Source organism: Morone saxatilis, unplaced genomic scaffold (assembly GCF_004916995.1).
Source record: "Morone saxatilis isolate NCDOM2014 unplaced genomic scaffold, NCSU_SB_2.0 Contig15, whole genome shotgun sequence".
Classification (NCBI taxonomy): Eukaryota; Metazoa; Chordata; class Actinopteri; family Moronidae; genus Morone; species Morone saxatilis.
Genome location: NW_023339707.1, coordinates 3,545,153 through 3,563,678, shown reverse-complemented (window position 1 = coordinate 3,563,678; position 18,526 = coordinate 3,545,153). Strand labels below are relative to the sequence as shown.

General features: G+C 39.9%; 2 protein-coding genes across 4 annotated transcripts; one reads left to right on the top strand and one right to left on the bottom strand.

Annotated features, from left to right (window-relative positions):
- Nucleotides 1-1,338: 1,338 nt before the first annotated feature.
- zgc:103759 (U8 snoRNA-decapping enzyme) lies at nt 1,339-4,542 on the bottom strand. 2 transcript variants are annotated; one of them, XM_035656714.1, is made up of 5 exons: nt 4,413-4,542; nt 4,113-4,244; nt 3,832-3,872; nt 1,950-2,187; nt 1,339-1,816 (listed from the first exon to the last, which is right to left on the bottom strand). In XM_035656714.1, the coding sequence occupies exons 2-5, from the start codon at nt 4,242-4,244 to the stop codon at nt 1,571-1,573; spliced, it is 657 nt and encodes a 218-aa protein (XP_035512607.1). In that variant the 5' UTR covers nt 4,413-4,542; the 3' UTR covers nt 1,339-1,570. The 2 variants fall into 2 exon arrangements, with proteins under 2 accessions (XP_035512607.1, XP_035512605.1); XM_035656712.1 differs by having other exon boundaries at nt 4,398-4,531.
- On the top strand, nt 4,526-17,013 carry LOC118324393 (glutathione synthetase-like). Of its 2 annotated transcripts, none has more exons than XM_035656711.1 (13): nt 4,526-4,654; nt 6,440-6,581; nt 8,508-8,653; nt 8,797-8,872; nt 10,136-10,275; nt 10,601-10,717; nt 11,558-11,638; nt 11,802-11,879; nt 12,021-12,090; nt 13,896-14,090; nt 14,240-14,321; nt 14,698-14,887; nt 15,432-17,013. In XM_035656711.1, exons 2-13 carry the CDS (start codon nt 6,450-6,452, stop codon nt 15,553-15,555), a joined length of 1,431 nt encoding a protein of 476 aa, XP_035512604.1. In that variant the 5' UTR covers nt 4,526-4,654; nt 6,440-6,449; the 3' UTR covers nt 15,556-17,013. The 2 variants fall into 2 exon arrangements, with proteins under 2 accessions (XP_035512604.1, XP_035512603.1); XM_035656710.1 differs by lacking the exon at nt 4,526-4,654 and adding an exon at nt 5,320-5,820.
- Nucleotides 17,014-18,526: the final 1,513 nt, after the last annotated feature.

Here is an 18,526-nt window from a genome sequence, read left to right as displayed (position 1 = left end):
TCCCTCCATCCATCCCTTTCTCTCTCGAAATGTTTTCCTGATGACCTTGTATTATTCGCCCTCACAGCACCATCACATGACAGCATCCTTTCTCTTCACACACTCTCGTGCCGGATGCGACCGTTTCCACGCACACACGCGCGCACACACACACGCACGCAGCAGGGAGGCACGTCCTCGAGCAGCTGCATGCACGCACACAAAAAGAGCCACGGACTTGCATAAACACATCCACAGACAACGGTGTTTGGTAGCAACCGTCTCCTGTGCTTCCTGTCTGTTGCGCCGGATGTGGTGCATTTTTTTCCTCTTGACAGCTGAGAAAGAACACACACTGTCTGAGAGACACATATCGACAGCACATCACATTGTACTTCAGCCACAAATGAGTTGTACTTGCATCGCTAATTCTATTAACGCCTGCTCGGTCTGTAGGATTAGTTGATGCCCTTGCAAATTGCAATGACTCTACAATAAATCTATTGTGTTGTAAAGCTGAATAAAAGATGAGCGTGTTTCTCTCAGCATCTTTCATCCCTTCACTCTATCATCTTTTAGGCACAATCTGTGTCCAATCCATCAATACTGAGGCTGATTGATCACAAAAACCTGCTGCATGATTAATGAATCAAAGTTGAACTGTTTTGTTGGATTCTCTGTGTGTATATATTTGCACTGCCTATAATACATCCAACATGGCAGGTGGATTCACAGCGCACACTTACAGTAGGTATCATGAACATTAGGCAGCATCGTGTCTCTGCTCTTGCTCACTGCCAGCAACATTGTCTGGGAATGAGGTTACTAACATCTGGTGCAGGCGCGTTACGTGCACCGAGGGCACACTTAAACAGAATCAAATCTTCGCCTGTAGGCTTTATAGTATGTCACGGACGTAATTAATCCTTGGATTGCACCAGCACCGCCGCGCAGTATCATCAGAAATGAAACCAGCAAAAATGTGAGCAGCATAGAGACAGACAAAAGACTTCTACCTCGTGGAAAAGAGCCCCATTGATCCTGCCAGATACACAAAACCACAAGGTGCCTATATGCATTGCCATATAAGGTAGCACAGATCATGGTGTGATGTGTTTCTGTTCACTTTTTACTGTCAGGTATTTTTGAATCAAATAATCAATGTCACCAGCTTGTGAAATGCTAATATGTGTCTAAATGCCTGATGGAGTCATTAAAATGTCGCCTTCCTCACAACATTAACATGTAAAAATGTTTGATGAAGGAGTGTTGATTACCCTAACAATTGCTTTCACACATCATGTAATTAGATTTTCAATTTTTCTGCTTGAAATCAACATCAGGAGAACAACGACAGAAAAAGTTGAAATATGACGGACAGCGTAAATGATTTTATTCCATTAACAGTGAAGCAGTTGATGAATGTTTTCCCCAAACTGTTTGATGCACAGTCGGTAATTATGAGTCAGCAGCTCAGATTCAGTATGACACTGTGTGTGTATATTTATGATTAAGTGTGTGAACAGTGCTGATGGCCAAACTGTATTTATCTGTGAATGCTTGAGAGGATGTGCTGATGCACGTGCAGGTCTCAAAACCGTTTCCCCCTCGCCTCCGTCTGCGCGAGGGCCACTTTCAAGTCCTCTGCGGTGTGTGTGTGTGTCCCCAGAGAGTGTGTGAGGGCTTTGTGCAACTCCTCTGGGGTGACCAGGTTGAGGCGCAGCAGAGAGTCAATCAGCTGGGAGCGAGCGTTGCCGATGAATGAGTGCGACAGAAAGGATGCGAGGCCTCCCCCGCCTTTCATAGTGTAGAGCGGGACTCGGACCATTCCCAGAACCTGGAGAGAGAGAGCAGGTGATGAGGAACAGAGCATGAGATCACTCAAATGGTTGCAATCAGTCATTCTAGAAGGCGACACACACCCACACACACGCACACACGCACAACACACACACACACACACACGTTACCTCCTGTCCATGGTCTGCTGCAGTGGATGCAGCCGCTCTCTCCACCTCCCTAATCTGCTCCTCCTCCATCTTCTTCACGTAGAAGTGAGTGATAAGACGGGAGGAGGAGGAGGAGGAAGCAGGGGCATGGCAGGAGTCCACGTGATCTTCTACCAATATAGGAAGAGCCACACCCAGCTCCTCCAACAGTTCCCTGCTGAGTCCCGCCTCCAGGGTCTCCTCCGAAGGGTTAACGAGCCTGAAGCGTGGGAGGTGAAAGGTCAGGGTCAAATATGGAAGCAGATAAACAACATCAGCCATACTGCTCTCCTGAGACTCCTCAGGGCAGAAGTAAAATAAATCAAACCCACTTCAAAAGCTCATTGAATTTTAAAGCTCAAACTAAAGCTTTTGCGCTGAGCCGGCCTGAATCACGAGAACGTCACAAGTCATTGGATCCTGGTGGCGGTGGCAAGTTACAGACAAGTGAAAATGGTCACACTCCAAACAACTCATATAGCAAAGACAAGTTAATGTATATAGGTCTATTAGAAATTCCATCAATCCAACTGTACGTAGAGCAGTAAACGCCAACATCTGGAATAACCTCCTCTCATTGTCCAAATTGTTATTATTTGTGAGCCAATAGTTTTTAATATTGTCACAGAAACATGCTGATAGGTGTCATTTAGGGTTAGGGTTAGGATAGGGGAAGCTATGATTGTGGGTTAATGTACGTAGTATTTCAGTCCAACATTTCACCGGTGCTTAGATGCTAACGTTTACCCTAATTAGTACTGAACACAGAGTACAGCTGAGGCTGATGGGAATGTCTTTAGGTTTGCGGATATTTAGTTTTAAACCAAAATACTAGGCAAATTAAATTAATTAACAATTCATAATAAAGGAAACATGAATGCAAATGTCATAATAATCCATCCAATAGTTGTCTGGGATTATTTACTTAAACAGCAACCTAATGGTGGTGCAAGAGGAAATGTAAGGATTTCCAGATCCAGATGCATTCCCTTCTCTGGGGGCCCACGATGGTAAATTGTCCTTGTTAAAAATGTCATTGGCAATGTATTCAGTAAGTTCTGAAGCGATTTTGTTGGACCCAAAGACCATTGCCTCCTCTTAGAGGCTAGAGCAACGGCAAAAAGTCCAGTATGCAGTACACTAAAAGAATCATTGATTTTGTGTTGATGAACACTATTTTTCCACAATGCACTGCACAAAAGAAATATAATGACTGAAATTAATCTTTTCTAATTTTAAAAAACGTTTCTGCCTGTCATTGATGTTAATTGGAGATGACATTCCAAAGTCTGAGTAGCTGATGATTTGCATGCTAAGTGCAAACCCAGTATACTAATAGCATTTATATATGGAATGTACTGTATACATTTAGTGTGTATTGGGACACTGCTGCTGTTGTTTGCTAATGCAGTTTTCCTCCCTTTTGCATATGTCACCATCATTTTTCAGGCTTTTCTTCTTGCCATGTTACATAATTTCACCGTGTTGGCGAATGATGCCCCAGAAATTCTGGCAGTGACTACTGTAAATCACAGATACAAAGGCACAAGTGATTCATATTAAGTTGAATACTAATCAAGTACTATGTGTCTGGCAAATACAGTTTTTTGAAAGAGTTCTTCTGCGGCAAGATGAGGTACCTTACAGGAGAACCTGTCATGCACATTTTCTCTTGTTTCACTGTTTCATCCTTGTGGTTTGAGCATTCTTGTGACAGTGTGTGTATATTTTGTTCAGTGCTGTGAAAGGTTTACATCGTTTGACGGGGCTCATCTGTGAAGAAAAAGAGAGACTTACAAACCTAAGCTAAACGTACCTGCGCACATAAGAGGATAAAACGATAGTGGCACCAGGAAAGACTCACCCACCAGGGAAACCCAGCAGACCGTCAAAGCGCATCTGCATCTGTGAGAAGTGACAGAGGCTGTTATACACTCACACACTGATGCAGCCACACACACACAGTTTTTATGCAACAGGCAGAAACATTGAAAGCAAAGGTCTACATCATTCGTGCATGCAATAAATTCCATTGATATACACTACTGCACTAACCACACACACTCTTTAACACATGCATGAGCGCGCGCACACACACACACACACACACACACTCACAGACACTTACACACACAGTGCACTCACCAGTATGATATGTCTGATGGGAATTCTCCCAAACAGCTTTGTTTTCGTGTCAGAGTAGAGCATCACATGGCATGCATGCCTGCAGCCTGAGCACACTAACGCCTCCGCCCTCGACAGCTGTCCACTCGCCATCTATACAAGAATATACACACACACAGAGCAAAATTCAGAGCTTACTGATCACTCTCCCCCCTCGTCATGTGCTGCCAATGTGACATCATCCCAATACACTTCATCTCTTTGTTAATTTCTCTCTCTCCCTCATATGTGCTTCAGTCAGCAGACCTGAGAGGATCCTACTGATCAGCTTGCAGGCCTGTGGGTCTGTATGCAGAAACAGCTTATGGATAGCTTCTTCTTTTCATTTCATTTTATGGTGGATTTCAGTCAGTAACTCTGAAGGATATGGAAAGGTATGCACAACCAGGAAGCTTAAAGGAAGATCTTGATGGGACTTGTATCAAAAACCTTTAGCTCCCTCTGCTGGTGTGGAGTAGGCTGACAACTGGGGGAATCCCTGCCTTGGACTGAACTTTTTATTGGTAAATATGAAGCCTATTATATATATATATATACAATAATTCACATATTTCGTGCTGAATAGTATGTTGGCTTTTATAAATCTTCATGAACAATGGTGTATAATTCATAATAGGCATGCAAGCTCTCACTCATTTGGAAAAACCACAACATTCTATTCAAACACAAATCTATGTTTTTTACTGAATAAGGGTGAGAATTAATGTTTATAAGACCTTCCTTAATCCAGAAGGTATTTTAATGAGTCATTCTGAATTTTTGTCTGTTTATAATGTCCACACCCCATATAAATGTACTGTTATAATGGATGCCAGTTCTAAGGGTGTGAGATTATACAGATTATTAAAGGGTAAAACTTTAAAACACTTACAATTATATGTGGAAGATTGCCTGTGAACATGTCTTTTGAATTTTATAAATATGATCTATTATAACACCTTTTATGATCTGTTGTCCTGACAAAAATATCAATAAAAATATACAAAACAAAAAACTTAAATAATAATAAATAAATAAATAAAAACAATGTAAAACAAAATAACATTTTAATAAATAAAGTGCAGTACATTTAAACCGTTCAGAACCACAAAGCCTTAAATACTCCTGTAGTTGTAGCTGTAGACAATTATTGCTGAACCTTTCTGTGTTATGTCTTACTTTATTATTTTGTTTGTTTTCTTTAAGTACGTTTTCTTGTTTTATTTAGCTTTTAACCCTGGGATATTTCTACTGCAATCGTTTGCTTTAAATCATGTTAAGTCATGGTATGGTGTTTTTCACCTGTTTTGGTCTATTGTGGTATATAGGCTATTATGAATTCAGGCAAACCCATTCAGACATGCTCTACACACATTACCTGCCACATATATGTCTCTTCCCATGTCATTTATAAAGGGACTAAAGTGCTGTCTCATTCTTCAGTCAGCAGTTTTAGCCCATCAACTTTCAGTCAGCAGAAATCGGACTTTAATCTTTTTGGTGACGACAGGAGCACTGATTGGCTGAATAAGCAAGTGGTTCCGTCTAGCGCGCCCCCACTGACCAATCAGCGGCGCCTAGTCAGAAGGAATTCAGCAGATCCGGTTTTCATACAGTGCTGGCGGCTGTGTTGATATTTCATCAATATCTTTCTTGTCCCGTCACAAAGGATAGAAGCAAACCTCCAGCGGTAATATTATTTAATAATATTATTCGGTTAATGCAGATCTACTCGCCGTGCTTGTGAAGCCTTAACAGGACGTTAAACATTGTCTGGAGAAACCTGCTAGCCTGAAGGTATAGCTAGTGTTAGGACCACCAGCTACCGACGGTGTTTAACGTTATACAGCATTGGCAATGTATAGGTAACTAGTATTGGCACTATATATGTAGCTTGTATTTATATATGTAGCTTGTATTTATATATATATATGTAGCTAGCATTGACAGTATATAGGTAAGTTAACTAGCTTCCTGCAGGTTCCCAGTTAGTGCTAGGTAAGGCAAGCTCCAAGAGGCCACTTTATGCACCGTTTAATGTTACTTTGTTAACTCATATGTGTAATTGTGTCAAATCTTATATTTATTTATCCATTTTAGCGTTTGTAATGTTTTAAGGTACATTTATGTCCCCAGTGTTTTGCACTGTCATATAAGGTTTATGTACATCAGTAATGGAAATACATTTAAGTAAGACTGTAAGTAAAAAAACTTTGACATCATATGACACAGTGCGGTGTGTGTTCCCCTCCCCTGTTGTTGTCTTGGACTCTTGTTTGACCACTTTCTGATTGTGGTTCATGTGTCAGGTACATCAGAATGGCCCAGGGGATACTAGACGAGGTGATGATGAATGACACACTGATAAAAGAATTGGCGGATGTGGCAAAAGATGCAGCGCTTCTGCAGGGCGTTCTAATGAGGATCCAGGAGACCCCCAACTCATCAGAGGTGAGGAGTAAAAACACAGGCCTTTTTAAGTTGACCTGCAGAGACCATGATAGGATTAAACACAACATATTAAAGTTGCATTGGCCGGCATGAAACATTGTCAATTCAAAGGCTTCTCTGCAAAATTCAATAAATCTTACAACGGCTGTGTCTCTTATGATGAAGACTGTCCTGCCATTTAAAAAATGAAGTTTTGACACAGTAAATTGCCACAAGTAAAGAAGTGGTTATCTGAAAGGTCAAAACTGCTTCATCATTTGAATGACAGTTGTGACAGAACCTGCCTGTGGGTCCGTTTTTACAAATGTATGCTGTGCAGCCAAATGTTGCTCATTAAACGTTTGGTTAAATGAGTGATTAATCATTCAAATATCAAACATTAAAAGAACGAGAGAGCAGGAATCATAAAAAGAGAAGAAAAGGACAGTCAGAGGAGAATTTTACATGGAAAGAGATGCAGTAGGTACACAGAGGCAAGACACGTGCAGATGAATGAGCATTGTGTTTCTAAACAACTCTAAAGATCTCTTGGACAACATGAAGTGAATAGGAAGATGAATCAGAACAGTCAAACAAAGATTAGAGGAAGAGAGACATAAGGAAGAGACCAGTGGACAAACGGCTGACCTTGTGTGAAAATGACCTACTGCCAACTTCAATATCATTTCTTCACGCTCACCTACTAGATTTGACGTAAGTTTTGGTCATGATCTTAGTATGACTTTAGTTTCACCCGTAGCAACACAGCCCAAACCTGACATAGAGCTGCAACTAACAGTTATTTTCATTATGGATTGATCTGTTAATCATTTTCTTGATTAAGTGCTTACTTGTTTGGTCCATAAAATGTTAGGAAATGGTGAAAAATGGTAATCACTGTTTCCCAAAGACCAAGATGACGTCCTCAAATGTCCTGTTTTGTTCACAACCGAAAGCTGTGCAGTCCACTGTCATCGAGGACTAAAAAAACCAGAAAATATTCACATTTGAGAAATCAGAGTTTGGAAATCTTTCATGAAAAAATTTCTTAAAACCGTTAATCGATTATGAAAATAGTTATAGTGATTAATTCAGTAGTTATCATGAACCGATTAATTGACTAATTGTTGCAGCTCTAGTCTGAATCTATTGCTGTCAGATTAACGTAAAGGCTGCAGGAACAGCTCAATACACAATTCAGAGAGAGATAAAAAAGCAAGAGCACTGTAATAAAGCAATCACTCAACAGGGAATTAAAGCTGTTTACCAAGCCAGGAAACACAGTGAATGTGCCAAAGTTGTTGCAGCAATTTTTCTGGTATTGAATTCTATGTTTTAGACATTATAGAACACACAACAGAGTCCTCTCCCTCTATTACTATTCTTCAACAGCAGTGCCGCTTCCTCTCATGCACCCAAACACCATAAGGAATATTAATAGTAGAATGCATACTGTACATTTGTACAGTCTGAAAAGGCCTATTGAAACATCATTCCCAAGCTAAAGAGTAACAGAGCTCACACTGGCTGCTTAGTTGATAATGAAACAAAGGAATTGATTTACAACTGAATACACAACTGGCATTTCAGTTGTTTAATGCAGTCATGTTTTAGATCATTTCTAAAAAATGTTGTTTGCCTTTTTAATTCATTTAAAAAAAGCCTATATGATATGAACAAAGTGAGCCACAGCCAGTAAGACAGGACATGATCCCAGACCAGTGGGCTGTTAAGCCATTGCTGTTAAAACCGGCGTGTTCACTGTGAAGTCATGTTAGGAATTCATTACGCTTTAGGGCACAGGATTTAGGACAGATCTTTATTAAGCTTGTGTTGGCAATTACAGGGATTTGTAGCCCAAATGCTTATTTTCTCTCCTCACATTCCATCGGTGCTTGTTTTTCGAAGTCGGCATTCTTCTCTTACATATAACAACTTGTTTTCCAGTTGGTGACCTACGCCCCGTTCACCCTCTTCCCCACACCTGTGCCTAAGGCTGTGTTCCTCCAGGCTCTGGCAGTGCAAACACACTACAACACACTGGTGGACAAGATCAGTCAGGACACAGACTTTCTAGAGGAGGCTCTCTCCAGGTAGCTCTATTCCCTCCAGTAATGATGCATTTTCACAGCATGCTGAGATCAAACTTCTTCTAAAGATCACATTGTTAGTTTGGCAAATTTTGATGAAGTGGTTTTCAGAATTTTAAGGGAGTGACGTTCTTTTTTTTTTATAGCACCATTGCAGTGGATGATTTCACTGCGAGGTTGTTCAAGATCCACCAACAAATCCTGAAAGAAGGAAGGTCTCAGGTAGGTGATGTTGAAAACCTCTGTCAATCTGTCAAATAGGTGGCCCTTGCTGATACTGGCTCATTTCTTATTTAAGATTATCAGTTGCTTTACGGTTAGAAGCCTTGTCGCCTAGCCAGGAACAACAGAGCATTTGTTTGCATTTCATAATTAGAATGAAATTACAAAAGGAAAAAACAACCTGCCAAACAACATTCTGCAACCGCTCCCATCGTTTGATCAACTCAAACTCATAACCATCCAAACACATTTACAAACAACAAATAACAACAGACGACTCCTGACCATGTCACAGTTCATGTAAATACATAGCAACCAAAATATAATGTGGCTTGTGAGACAAATAACACTTTTTGATTTAGTTATTATAAATCAAGATGAATAGTTATGTTCTGTGCCACTGCAGTGTTTCTCAGTTTTCTAAGCCAGTTAAGCATTGATAGTTTCATGACTTTACAGAACCTATAGCGTTTTAAGTGCAGCATTGCAATATGCAACAATATACTACAACAAATACAAGCAGGAATAGACACAGCATAGATAATAATGGCACAAGCCTGCTTAAACTACCTAAACATGGACTTTCATTGCAAGAAAGGAGGCCTGGTCAGATAGAGGTTCTTCATCTTCCTAGAGGAGGATCAATAGTTGTCAGTTTAGCAGTAAAAGGGGAGTATAAAGTAGGCTCAGGGCAAAGAGAAACATGAAGTTGAAGGCCTTAAATCTGAATTTGCACACTTACTTAGATTGGGATTTTATAGTATTTTATAGAGCTAAATGTGGGATCCAAATGAAGTTATAAACCAGTTTATTAGGAGTTGGGAATCTTCCTGATTAAACTATCTATGAAAGTCAAAGTTGTTCTATGTGACTCTTCAGATGTCATTCCTGTTGGGCATTGAAATAACAATATTAGGACTGCAGCCAGGGATTATTTTCATTATCCATTAATCTGCTGCTTCTGTTCTTGATTAATTGACTATTTACCTGGTCTATAAAATGTCAGAAAATATAGATAGCTTACTATTGCATAAGACAGGAAAACCTGCAAATCCTTATAATTAACTAGGGACAGTTTGGTATTTTTGCTTGAAAAGTAATAAAAGTGATTAATTGATTATAAAAATTGTTGCCAATTAATTTTCTGTTCATGGGCCAAATGGCTCTTGTCTGGGCCTGCACATAGCAGTCTGTACTGAATGTTTGGCCATGTGCCTTGATCATCAGTGATCTAAGTAGTCTGATTCTTTTCCTTCTTCCCAGTCTATCGTGTTGGGTCTCAATCGGTCCGACTACATGCTGGACCAGAGAGACGATGGCTCGTCGTCTCTGAAGCAGATAGAAATCAACACCTTTGCTGCCAGTTTCGGAGGTCTCTCATCACGCACGCCAGATGTACACCGGTAAGTCAGTCATTAGCATATCACAGCATATAGACCGGTATTTATAAAGTGAGGGTTTTTGAAATGTGATGAAATTTCTGTAGCTGGTGCTGAAAATAAGCGTCAGGAGGGTTCAACAGTGGCCCCAGGCAGTGAGGTTTGGTCCATGGTCCTCTTTAGGCAGCTACTGTTCCTGTTTTTTAAAAACAAGTCTCTTGCCTGGGGTGTGTTATTGCTTTAATTAAGATGAAGAAGTAACTCCCTGAATAAAGTGCAGTCAGAAAGTTATTATATATTAATTGCTGCAATTAGCATTGCCATAAGTATTTATCATCTTACCCGACAGACACGTTCTTAAGGTGGCTGGCCGACTGGAGGAGAGCCAGAACATTCTAGACAACAACCCTGCAGCTGGTCTAGCCAGGGCTGTGGCCAAAGCCTGGGAGCTCTATGGATCAGAGAGGTAGGACTTAAGTACATTCACTGAATTCAGCCTTATTAAACTGCATGTCATTGTCTAATGGACTTCTTTACTTTACTCACTCACTGTTCCATCTACTTTGAGAGATCAAGGGCTGGATACTGTAACAGTACTGACCACATGAATTCACCTTACAAAGAGCCTAGAGTACAAACATCTTACTTGTGGAATATTCTTACTGTTTCTTAAACACCAGCTGCATCATACCAATACCATGCACTAACAGTGGATGGAAACCGTCAAGTCTGTCCAGTAGAATCCAGTACAACGTAGAAGATCTCTGCTGATGTTAGCATATAGGGCTGCACAATCAATCGCAATATTATCGAAAGAAAAACAATATGGTCAATTTCAAAATGCAAATCACAGGAAGCTGCAATTTTTTGATAAAGGTAAAATGTGTGAAAAAACTGTATGATAATGAAGTACTGTTGTTTTGCAGAGATACCCTGATCTACAAATCCTGTTCTCTTGTTTGGTACAGACCTCAGCAACTGTCACAACATCATGATTTTTCAGTGAAAATTAAATGTATGATGCCAAAACGATCATTCCAACACTCATTGGGAATCATATCACGATCACAGCCCTATTAGGATACCCTTTCCTGCTAAAGTAATACACTTGGCATTATGTAGTTGGAAGCATAAGGGTATAGGTACCATATGTCAATCATCAGACGTAACACCAGACATACTGTAACTGCAAGGCCTCATTCTGAGTGGATTTAAGAAAGAAATGTATTAAATCAAATTCAGTATTGTAACCAGATGTCCAGTCTGTCCAGTGAGTGTTTTACAGGAGCAATTGTTGTCGTTACAGAGCAGTGGTCATGTTCTTGGTGGAAGAGAGCCAAAGGAACATCTTTGATCAGCGATACATTGAGAGTGAACTGTGGAAGAGGTATGTGTGAGCACCGAGGAGCTGTTCTTGAAGAAACAAGCCAACAGCTTTAGCCAACATTATATTTGTTATGAAAATAGTGCATCATTTTAATGGAAGACATGACCACAACTGCAACTTAGATCCACTGACTCGAGATAGTTGCCTTGTCAATATGTTTCAGAAACATCCCCACAAAAAGAAAACGGTTCGACGATGTTTGTAAGACAGGGTCCCTCGATCAGGACAAGAGGCTGTTCGTGTAAGTCTCTTTCTGTCTGCTAAATCTCTATACATTGTATGCAATGTGCTCTTCATACAGTACATTGAAATGTATACATAACAGTAAGATATTATTATGATCACTTGTACTTACTGCGCATTTATGTTTCTCTCTTCTCAGTGATGGCCAAGAGGTTGCAGTGGTGTACTTCAGGAACGGCTACATGCCCCAGAACTACATTTCTGAACAGGTCTTCAATTGAAGCTTATATCCTAGTTGTAGCAGTTTTAGTAACTGACTGTGTGAAGTGCAGGAATGGACATGGAGGAGTAAAAACTGGCTGCGTGTAGTGTTGCCAAATGAAACAGTTGGAGTTACATTCTGAGGGACAGACTTTCTTTCTTCTTTGCTGCCACACTGGACGTACATTGGCAGACTAATCTAGCCTCTCAATAGTCTAGATTTAAAAATTAAACAAGATTATTATTCGATTAAGCAGAGCTATTCAGCTGTCATGCATGTCTTGCCAAACTTGGATTGGTTTTACACTGCAGGGTTTACGTTAGCCTCCATATACATACAGCGCTGTATGTATGTGAACCTCCTCAGCGTTCTGGGGTTAACTATTGTTTTACAACTATTTAACTATAGAACCAGTATTTTTTCATATAATATAACAGGTTTATGTTTATCAATTCCATATACTTCATTTAAAAGTATAGTAAATCAGTAGAAGTAGAATAGAATAAACTTTATTGTCCCAGAGGGGAGATTTGTCTACAGTGCTACAGTTTGTTGCTCAACCAGAAACAACGGCATTCACCTCCAACAACCAGACACACCATCAAAAAACACATTACAAAATCAACATAAAAACATCTTAAAACATGGAAGAGACTATATATTTTAACACTGACAATGTGGCAGCTTAAAAAGAGACTGTAAGAAACCATAAGAATTAAAGTGCTGTAAAAAGTATTTTCTGTGAACGTTTGTAGGGGCAAAAGTAAGTGAACCCTGAGCTGCATTGCTTAAAATGATCAGGTAAATACAGTCAACTGGCACAAAATTGTTGGCTAAATTAATCAATGAAATGAGAGATGTTTAAGGAAGAAATTGGGCGGTACAGCGTCACGCTGTCCTCTGTTTCCATCATCCCTCTGTTTCATCCCTCTGTTTCCTATACATATATGTATTTATAGCCTTCATAGCCTTTGTGTTCTATTGTTGTTTAAATGTTGTTTTAATGCTGCTATATTTAAAACATACACCAGTAGTTGTTCTAAATGGGCAGAATTCTGGAATATTAACAGATATACTGACAGTCAAAAAAAAAAAGGGGTAGCATGAGGTGTGCACTGTGCAGCTGTTTTAAGAGCAGTATGAATATCTGATCAGAACTACAAATTGTCAGACTTTAAGCCAAAGTGGAATAAGTGTAAGTAAGTGGAATTTTATTTTGACTGATTTTTACCCAGTTACCTACTGCTTGTTGAAAAGACCGTAAGAAGCATGTTTTTCATTGTTTCTCATGTCTTTCAAAATCAATGTTGTGAACGCAACCTGACTGTGTGTTCAGTGCTGTACTTCATTCTTCTGTTGCTGTGTTGGGCCACATGTTCCCGCCCCCCCCCAACTAAAAAAAAACAAAACAAATGTCTTTATGCTCTGCTGCCCAGCGTGGCCTCAGTTTTGTCAGGAATGTTGACCAAGAGAGAGCAGGCATCAGATACTCTCAGTGAGCATTCAGTCTGAAAACAACCATGTGTTAAAATAGAAGTGGTTGCGTTGGTGGAATTTTTGTGTCAAAAAGGATGTTGTTATAGACAGTACGATATGAAAGACATTTTAAGGATTATGTTGCTATATTTATATTTGTGTGAAGTATAAATTAATGTAATTGGCTCATATGGCATATGTTGCAGTGCACTGTAATGTATTGATTGTCTGCATTCAGTTGTATTGAATCATTGGTTAGGTAAAATGTACTTGATGTATCAGAGTTCCTGCCAGAAGGAGGGAAACACATTTGTGTTTTTGTTTTATAAACTGTAGACTTGGGATGCTCGTCTTCTGATGGAGCGCTCTCTGGCTGTGAAATGTCCAGATATCAGCACTCACCTGGCTGGAACCAAGAAGGTCCAGCAGGTGCTCGCCAGGCCTGGAGTTCTGGAGAAGTTCTTCCCAGACCAGCCCCAAGTAGTGGAGCAGATCAGAGCAACGTTCGCCGGCCTCTACACTCTAGACATGGTGAGAAACACATGAGTACATCACAGTATTTTACTGTGAAGTAAAAAAGTACAACTTGAAAGTGTGATTTTTACACTTACAATTTAGTCAAATCGTTGCATTCTAACACTCTAACAGCAAGTTTTCTTCTTTGTTGTTGTTGTCTGTAGGGACCAGAGGGTGACAAAACGGTAACAATGGCGTTGGAAGAACCAGACCGCTATGTCCTGAAGCCTCAGCGAGAGGGAGGAGGTACGATGAGAGAAACAAATCTGTTTTTCCATGCAGCAAGTCCTAAAACCCCTGCCACATTGGTCATCATTGCGTAAACCAGGAGAGTTTGAAATGTCAGTCCCTCTGTGGTAGAGTACGCCACAGTAAGGACTGCGAACAGCATTGAAAGTTTGGTCCCAAAGGTACACGTGCCAAAGCTGTCCTGCCAATGTAGTTGGAACTAGTATTTAGCTTTTTGTCTTTGGCATCCAAACCTGGGCAAGTAAATGAATAAGTTGTTTTAACTAATGTCGAATTACTCCAAAGTAAGTCTCAAAGCAGACAAGTCCAGATCAGGACTCAAGTCTGGTTCTTTAAGGTTTTTCCACACTTCATTACACCATTGTTTTTCTAGGTAACAACATCTATGGGTCAGAGATCTGCGAGGTCCTGCAGGGAGTGAAGGGCAGCACAGAGAGGATGGCCTACATTCTGATGGATAAAATCCATCCTGCCCCTGTACAGAACTACCTGCTGAGACGAGACGCTCCTCTTCAACTCAGTAACTGTCTCAGTGAACTGGGGGTGTTTGGAACCTATGTCAGGTATGTAATCACTATGAATAGAAGTTTTTGTTTGTTGAGCTTAACTGCTTCTCGATAGCGTTATTCAAAGTCTATTATTATAATCATGTAGAATTATGAAGCTTTTTGATTGGATCTCGGTTTTATACTCAGTGCCAATAAGTAGGTACTCCTTCATCCTCTCCCTCTCTACGGCATTAGCTTCTCAGCCCAGCATTAGAAATTAGACTGTAGCAGCCAAGTTCAGCCAAATGTGATGCTCCAGTCATCTGATTGTTTAATTCAAGATGATATTTTACAAATAAAACAGCATTTTTAGTGTAAAATGTCCTCTTTGTGGGCACTACTGTATGTCCATTGAGGTGTTTTAGAGTAAAGATACTCGAACAAACTGTGGCATCATAAGCCACTCTCTATTTTAGTGTTATTCAGAATTAATCAAATGAGTATTTTTAATGTACACAGAGACTCTGCAGTTCTCCTCGGCTACGCAGAGCATTTTAGGTCCTGTTTATATTTCAACATTTACTGATCTTAGCTGTCATTTCTCTTCGTTTCTGTACAGGCAAGGTAAAGACATGGTGATGAATGAGTGTGTGGGTCACCTGCTGAGGACCAAGAGCTCCGAACACTCAGATGGAGGTGTAGCGGCAGGAGTGGCTGTGCTGGACAATCCTCTCCTCATCTGAGAATTTACACTCCTACCTGCTGGGTTTTCAACAGTTCCCAGATGGACAACAGTGAAATGAAGGTTGCACTTTTGAGCCACACTGTCACGGTTAAATTCAAAGAAATACTAGCAGTTTAGGCTCGCTGTTGCTTCCATTCCTCCAGGATTCTTCCGGCCATTGGAGGTGATGCAGTAGACAAATGTCTGTGTATTATTTCTAGTGTAGCTCGGTGTTTGTTATCTGCCAATATCAGTGGTTCCGAAAGGGTTTATGAGGACCATGATTGTGATCAGTTTTTGATATCATGATGATTCTATTCGTTACGTGCTGCTCTCAAATACTAAAAACTTAAGGGCTTAAACAAAACTCAGCAAGTGATTAGAACACATCATTCTAACACAATAACTTGCTCAGTTTGGTTACACATGTAACTGCCCTAATTCTCAATAAATACCGGAGCGTTTGTTTACCTCAAAAGTAAATCTTTTGATACTTGAAAAATACTTTCACCGTTTCGGGGACATGATCACTTTTCTTACCTGGAACCTTTTTGATATGATATAGTGTTTGTTTTGAGTTTGCATTGACAGCAGCCTAGCGTTGGAAACATGGTGGTGAAATTTGACCGCCATCTTGTGGCTCTCTTATGTTACTACAATATGTTAGGTTGGGTCCCTCAAATGCAGTTAAGTCACTCTGAGTTACTGACATCTCACAACATATTGCATATTAACTGAGAGAACACAGTTTAATTTCTGAAAGTGAAAGTATAGGATATTAGCAGGCTCTGTAAGAGTGTGTTTATAAAGTATGTCATTTATGGTTGCTTCAGTTTGACTGTAGAGAGCTTTTGGAAAGCAGGTTGTACAACTCTTGACAAAAATCACTCATGATGGCAATCAAGGTAAATCCCAGGTTGAAGTTTAGAAAAGTAGGCAAGAAAAAAACCAAGTGTCCTTATACAGCTGTTTTTGGCTGTTCACAACCTTTTATTTGACTATTTTTATCACTTGTACTATGCTAAGCGCTGCTTGTTTTATGATTGAGACAAGCAACTAACAAACCATTCACTGTATTCATACATTTTGCTGTAATTTCTCAACCCTGGAAACAAAATCAGTGGCCAAAATACCCCAATCATTTTCAGTAACTTTATAAGAAATAGCTAATAAATAAGAAACATAAAACATCGAATTATTTATTTTTATTGTACCTTTCAAACAAGAAACAGCTGATTGCAAATATAGTGTGCTATGATGTGATGGTCATTTTAAGATTTTCTTTTTTAATTTTGTCCATTATGATTATGTTAAGGTGAAAGAAATGTGTATGTCTATGTAAGGAATAGTCAAACATTTCACCATTACATCAAGGATACTATTATATTATATAATATATATATTATATTATATACTAAGACAATTAAGAACCTGTGTGATCATCATGTTCAATCGAGAAATAAACTGTCTATCTGTATAGCTGGGTTCTTTAAATCTCTGCTTATTTAATTACCTGACTGCTAACAATGAAGCACAGTAGTTTGACTCCAAAGAGAGCTTTGGGAGTGGATTCATTTGCCATGAAGTTGCAGAGTAATGGTTACTTTAGAATGACAGTAAAAGCCTCATACCGTCTGATACTCATGAACAGCACACAAGTGTTAAAGGGGCGTCAAGTAGATCAAGTAGAAAATCTGCCTTTCACATAGCAGTGAAGGGCAGATTTCATTGCGAGGCATAACTTTCTGTGCCTTTCCATGTGGATTGTCAGCTGTTGCTTCGTAACCTCTCCATCCATTCCTGTGGCACAAGGCGCACACACAGGCCTGGGCATCCTCTCCTTCCTAACTTACATCTTGTCTTGAATTAGAGAAGAGTGGATCCAAGAATGCAGTCAAGAGTTCTGATTGCGTAACTTCTATTAACCACTCTAATTTGGATTGTATTATCTACCCAGTGAAGAAACAAAAAATGTAACTTGGTACTGTTCCACAAGAAGCGGTATCAAGGAAGATCTATTGGCAGAAATGGAATATAACATAGGTATGTGTGTTTGCATTAGTGTATAATCACTCGAATATAAGAATCATTGTGGGTTTCTTTCCTTAGAATGAGCTGTTTTTATCTACAGAGGGAGCTGATCCTCTTCTGCGAAGTCCGCCATGTTGAACTGCCATGTTTTCTACAGTAGCCCAGAACAAACAAAACATGTAATCGCTAGATGCCGCTAAATTCTACACACCTTTAAACTAGAGGTGTGCAAATAATCCCTTGGTGCTGACACAGTCAAGCATGCTTACCAGAAGAGCGCCCACTTTTGCTAACAGTTCTTCATATGATCAATCTGATAAATATTGATGCATCTCGTGAAGATTGGATGGAAAATATGTGGGTCTCCAGTCCACAACTGTGATAGGCTCCTCGCTTTAGTGACACAAAATGGTATTGCCCAGGGACTTGTCAGATATAAATTAGTGCAGCTGATGTGCTACAAGACACCCCCAAAGGTCATTGGTCAAGTTAAATGGGAAATGGAAATGGCAATTTTTGTGTCCTAGTGGGAAACGGATTAGGAAGGTAGGTTGCACGGAATCAGAAGAATTAAAGTGATTCACTTAATTGTGTGCATAAAAAAGGTTTGCAATTGTTAGTAAAACAGATGAAATTGGATCGCAGTGTAAATACGCCTACTGCTTAATTTTTTCAGATATGCTGCCTGGGTGAGTTAACAGGTTACACCGGTCTTTATATATGGTAACCATGACTTGTGTCCTAGGTGATGGGGTCTGCGTATTATTACTCTCACGCCAACTAACGTCAGAAAAGAAATTGGACCTGCTCGGCTTTGTGAAAGCGAAAGGTGTACCACACACATTTACACGCACACACCACTCTCCGTCAAAGGTTATTCCCCCCTGGTTTAACCTGTGACCAGCTAAAGTCTCCTGTCACAGCCTGAAAACAGAAGGTGCAGAAGTCTAGTTTTCTGT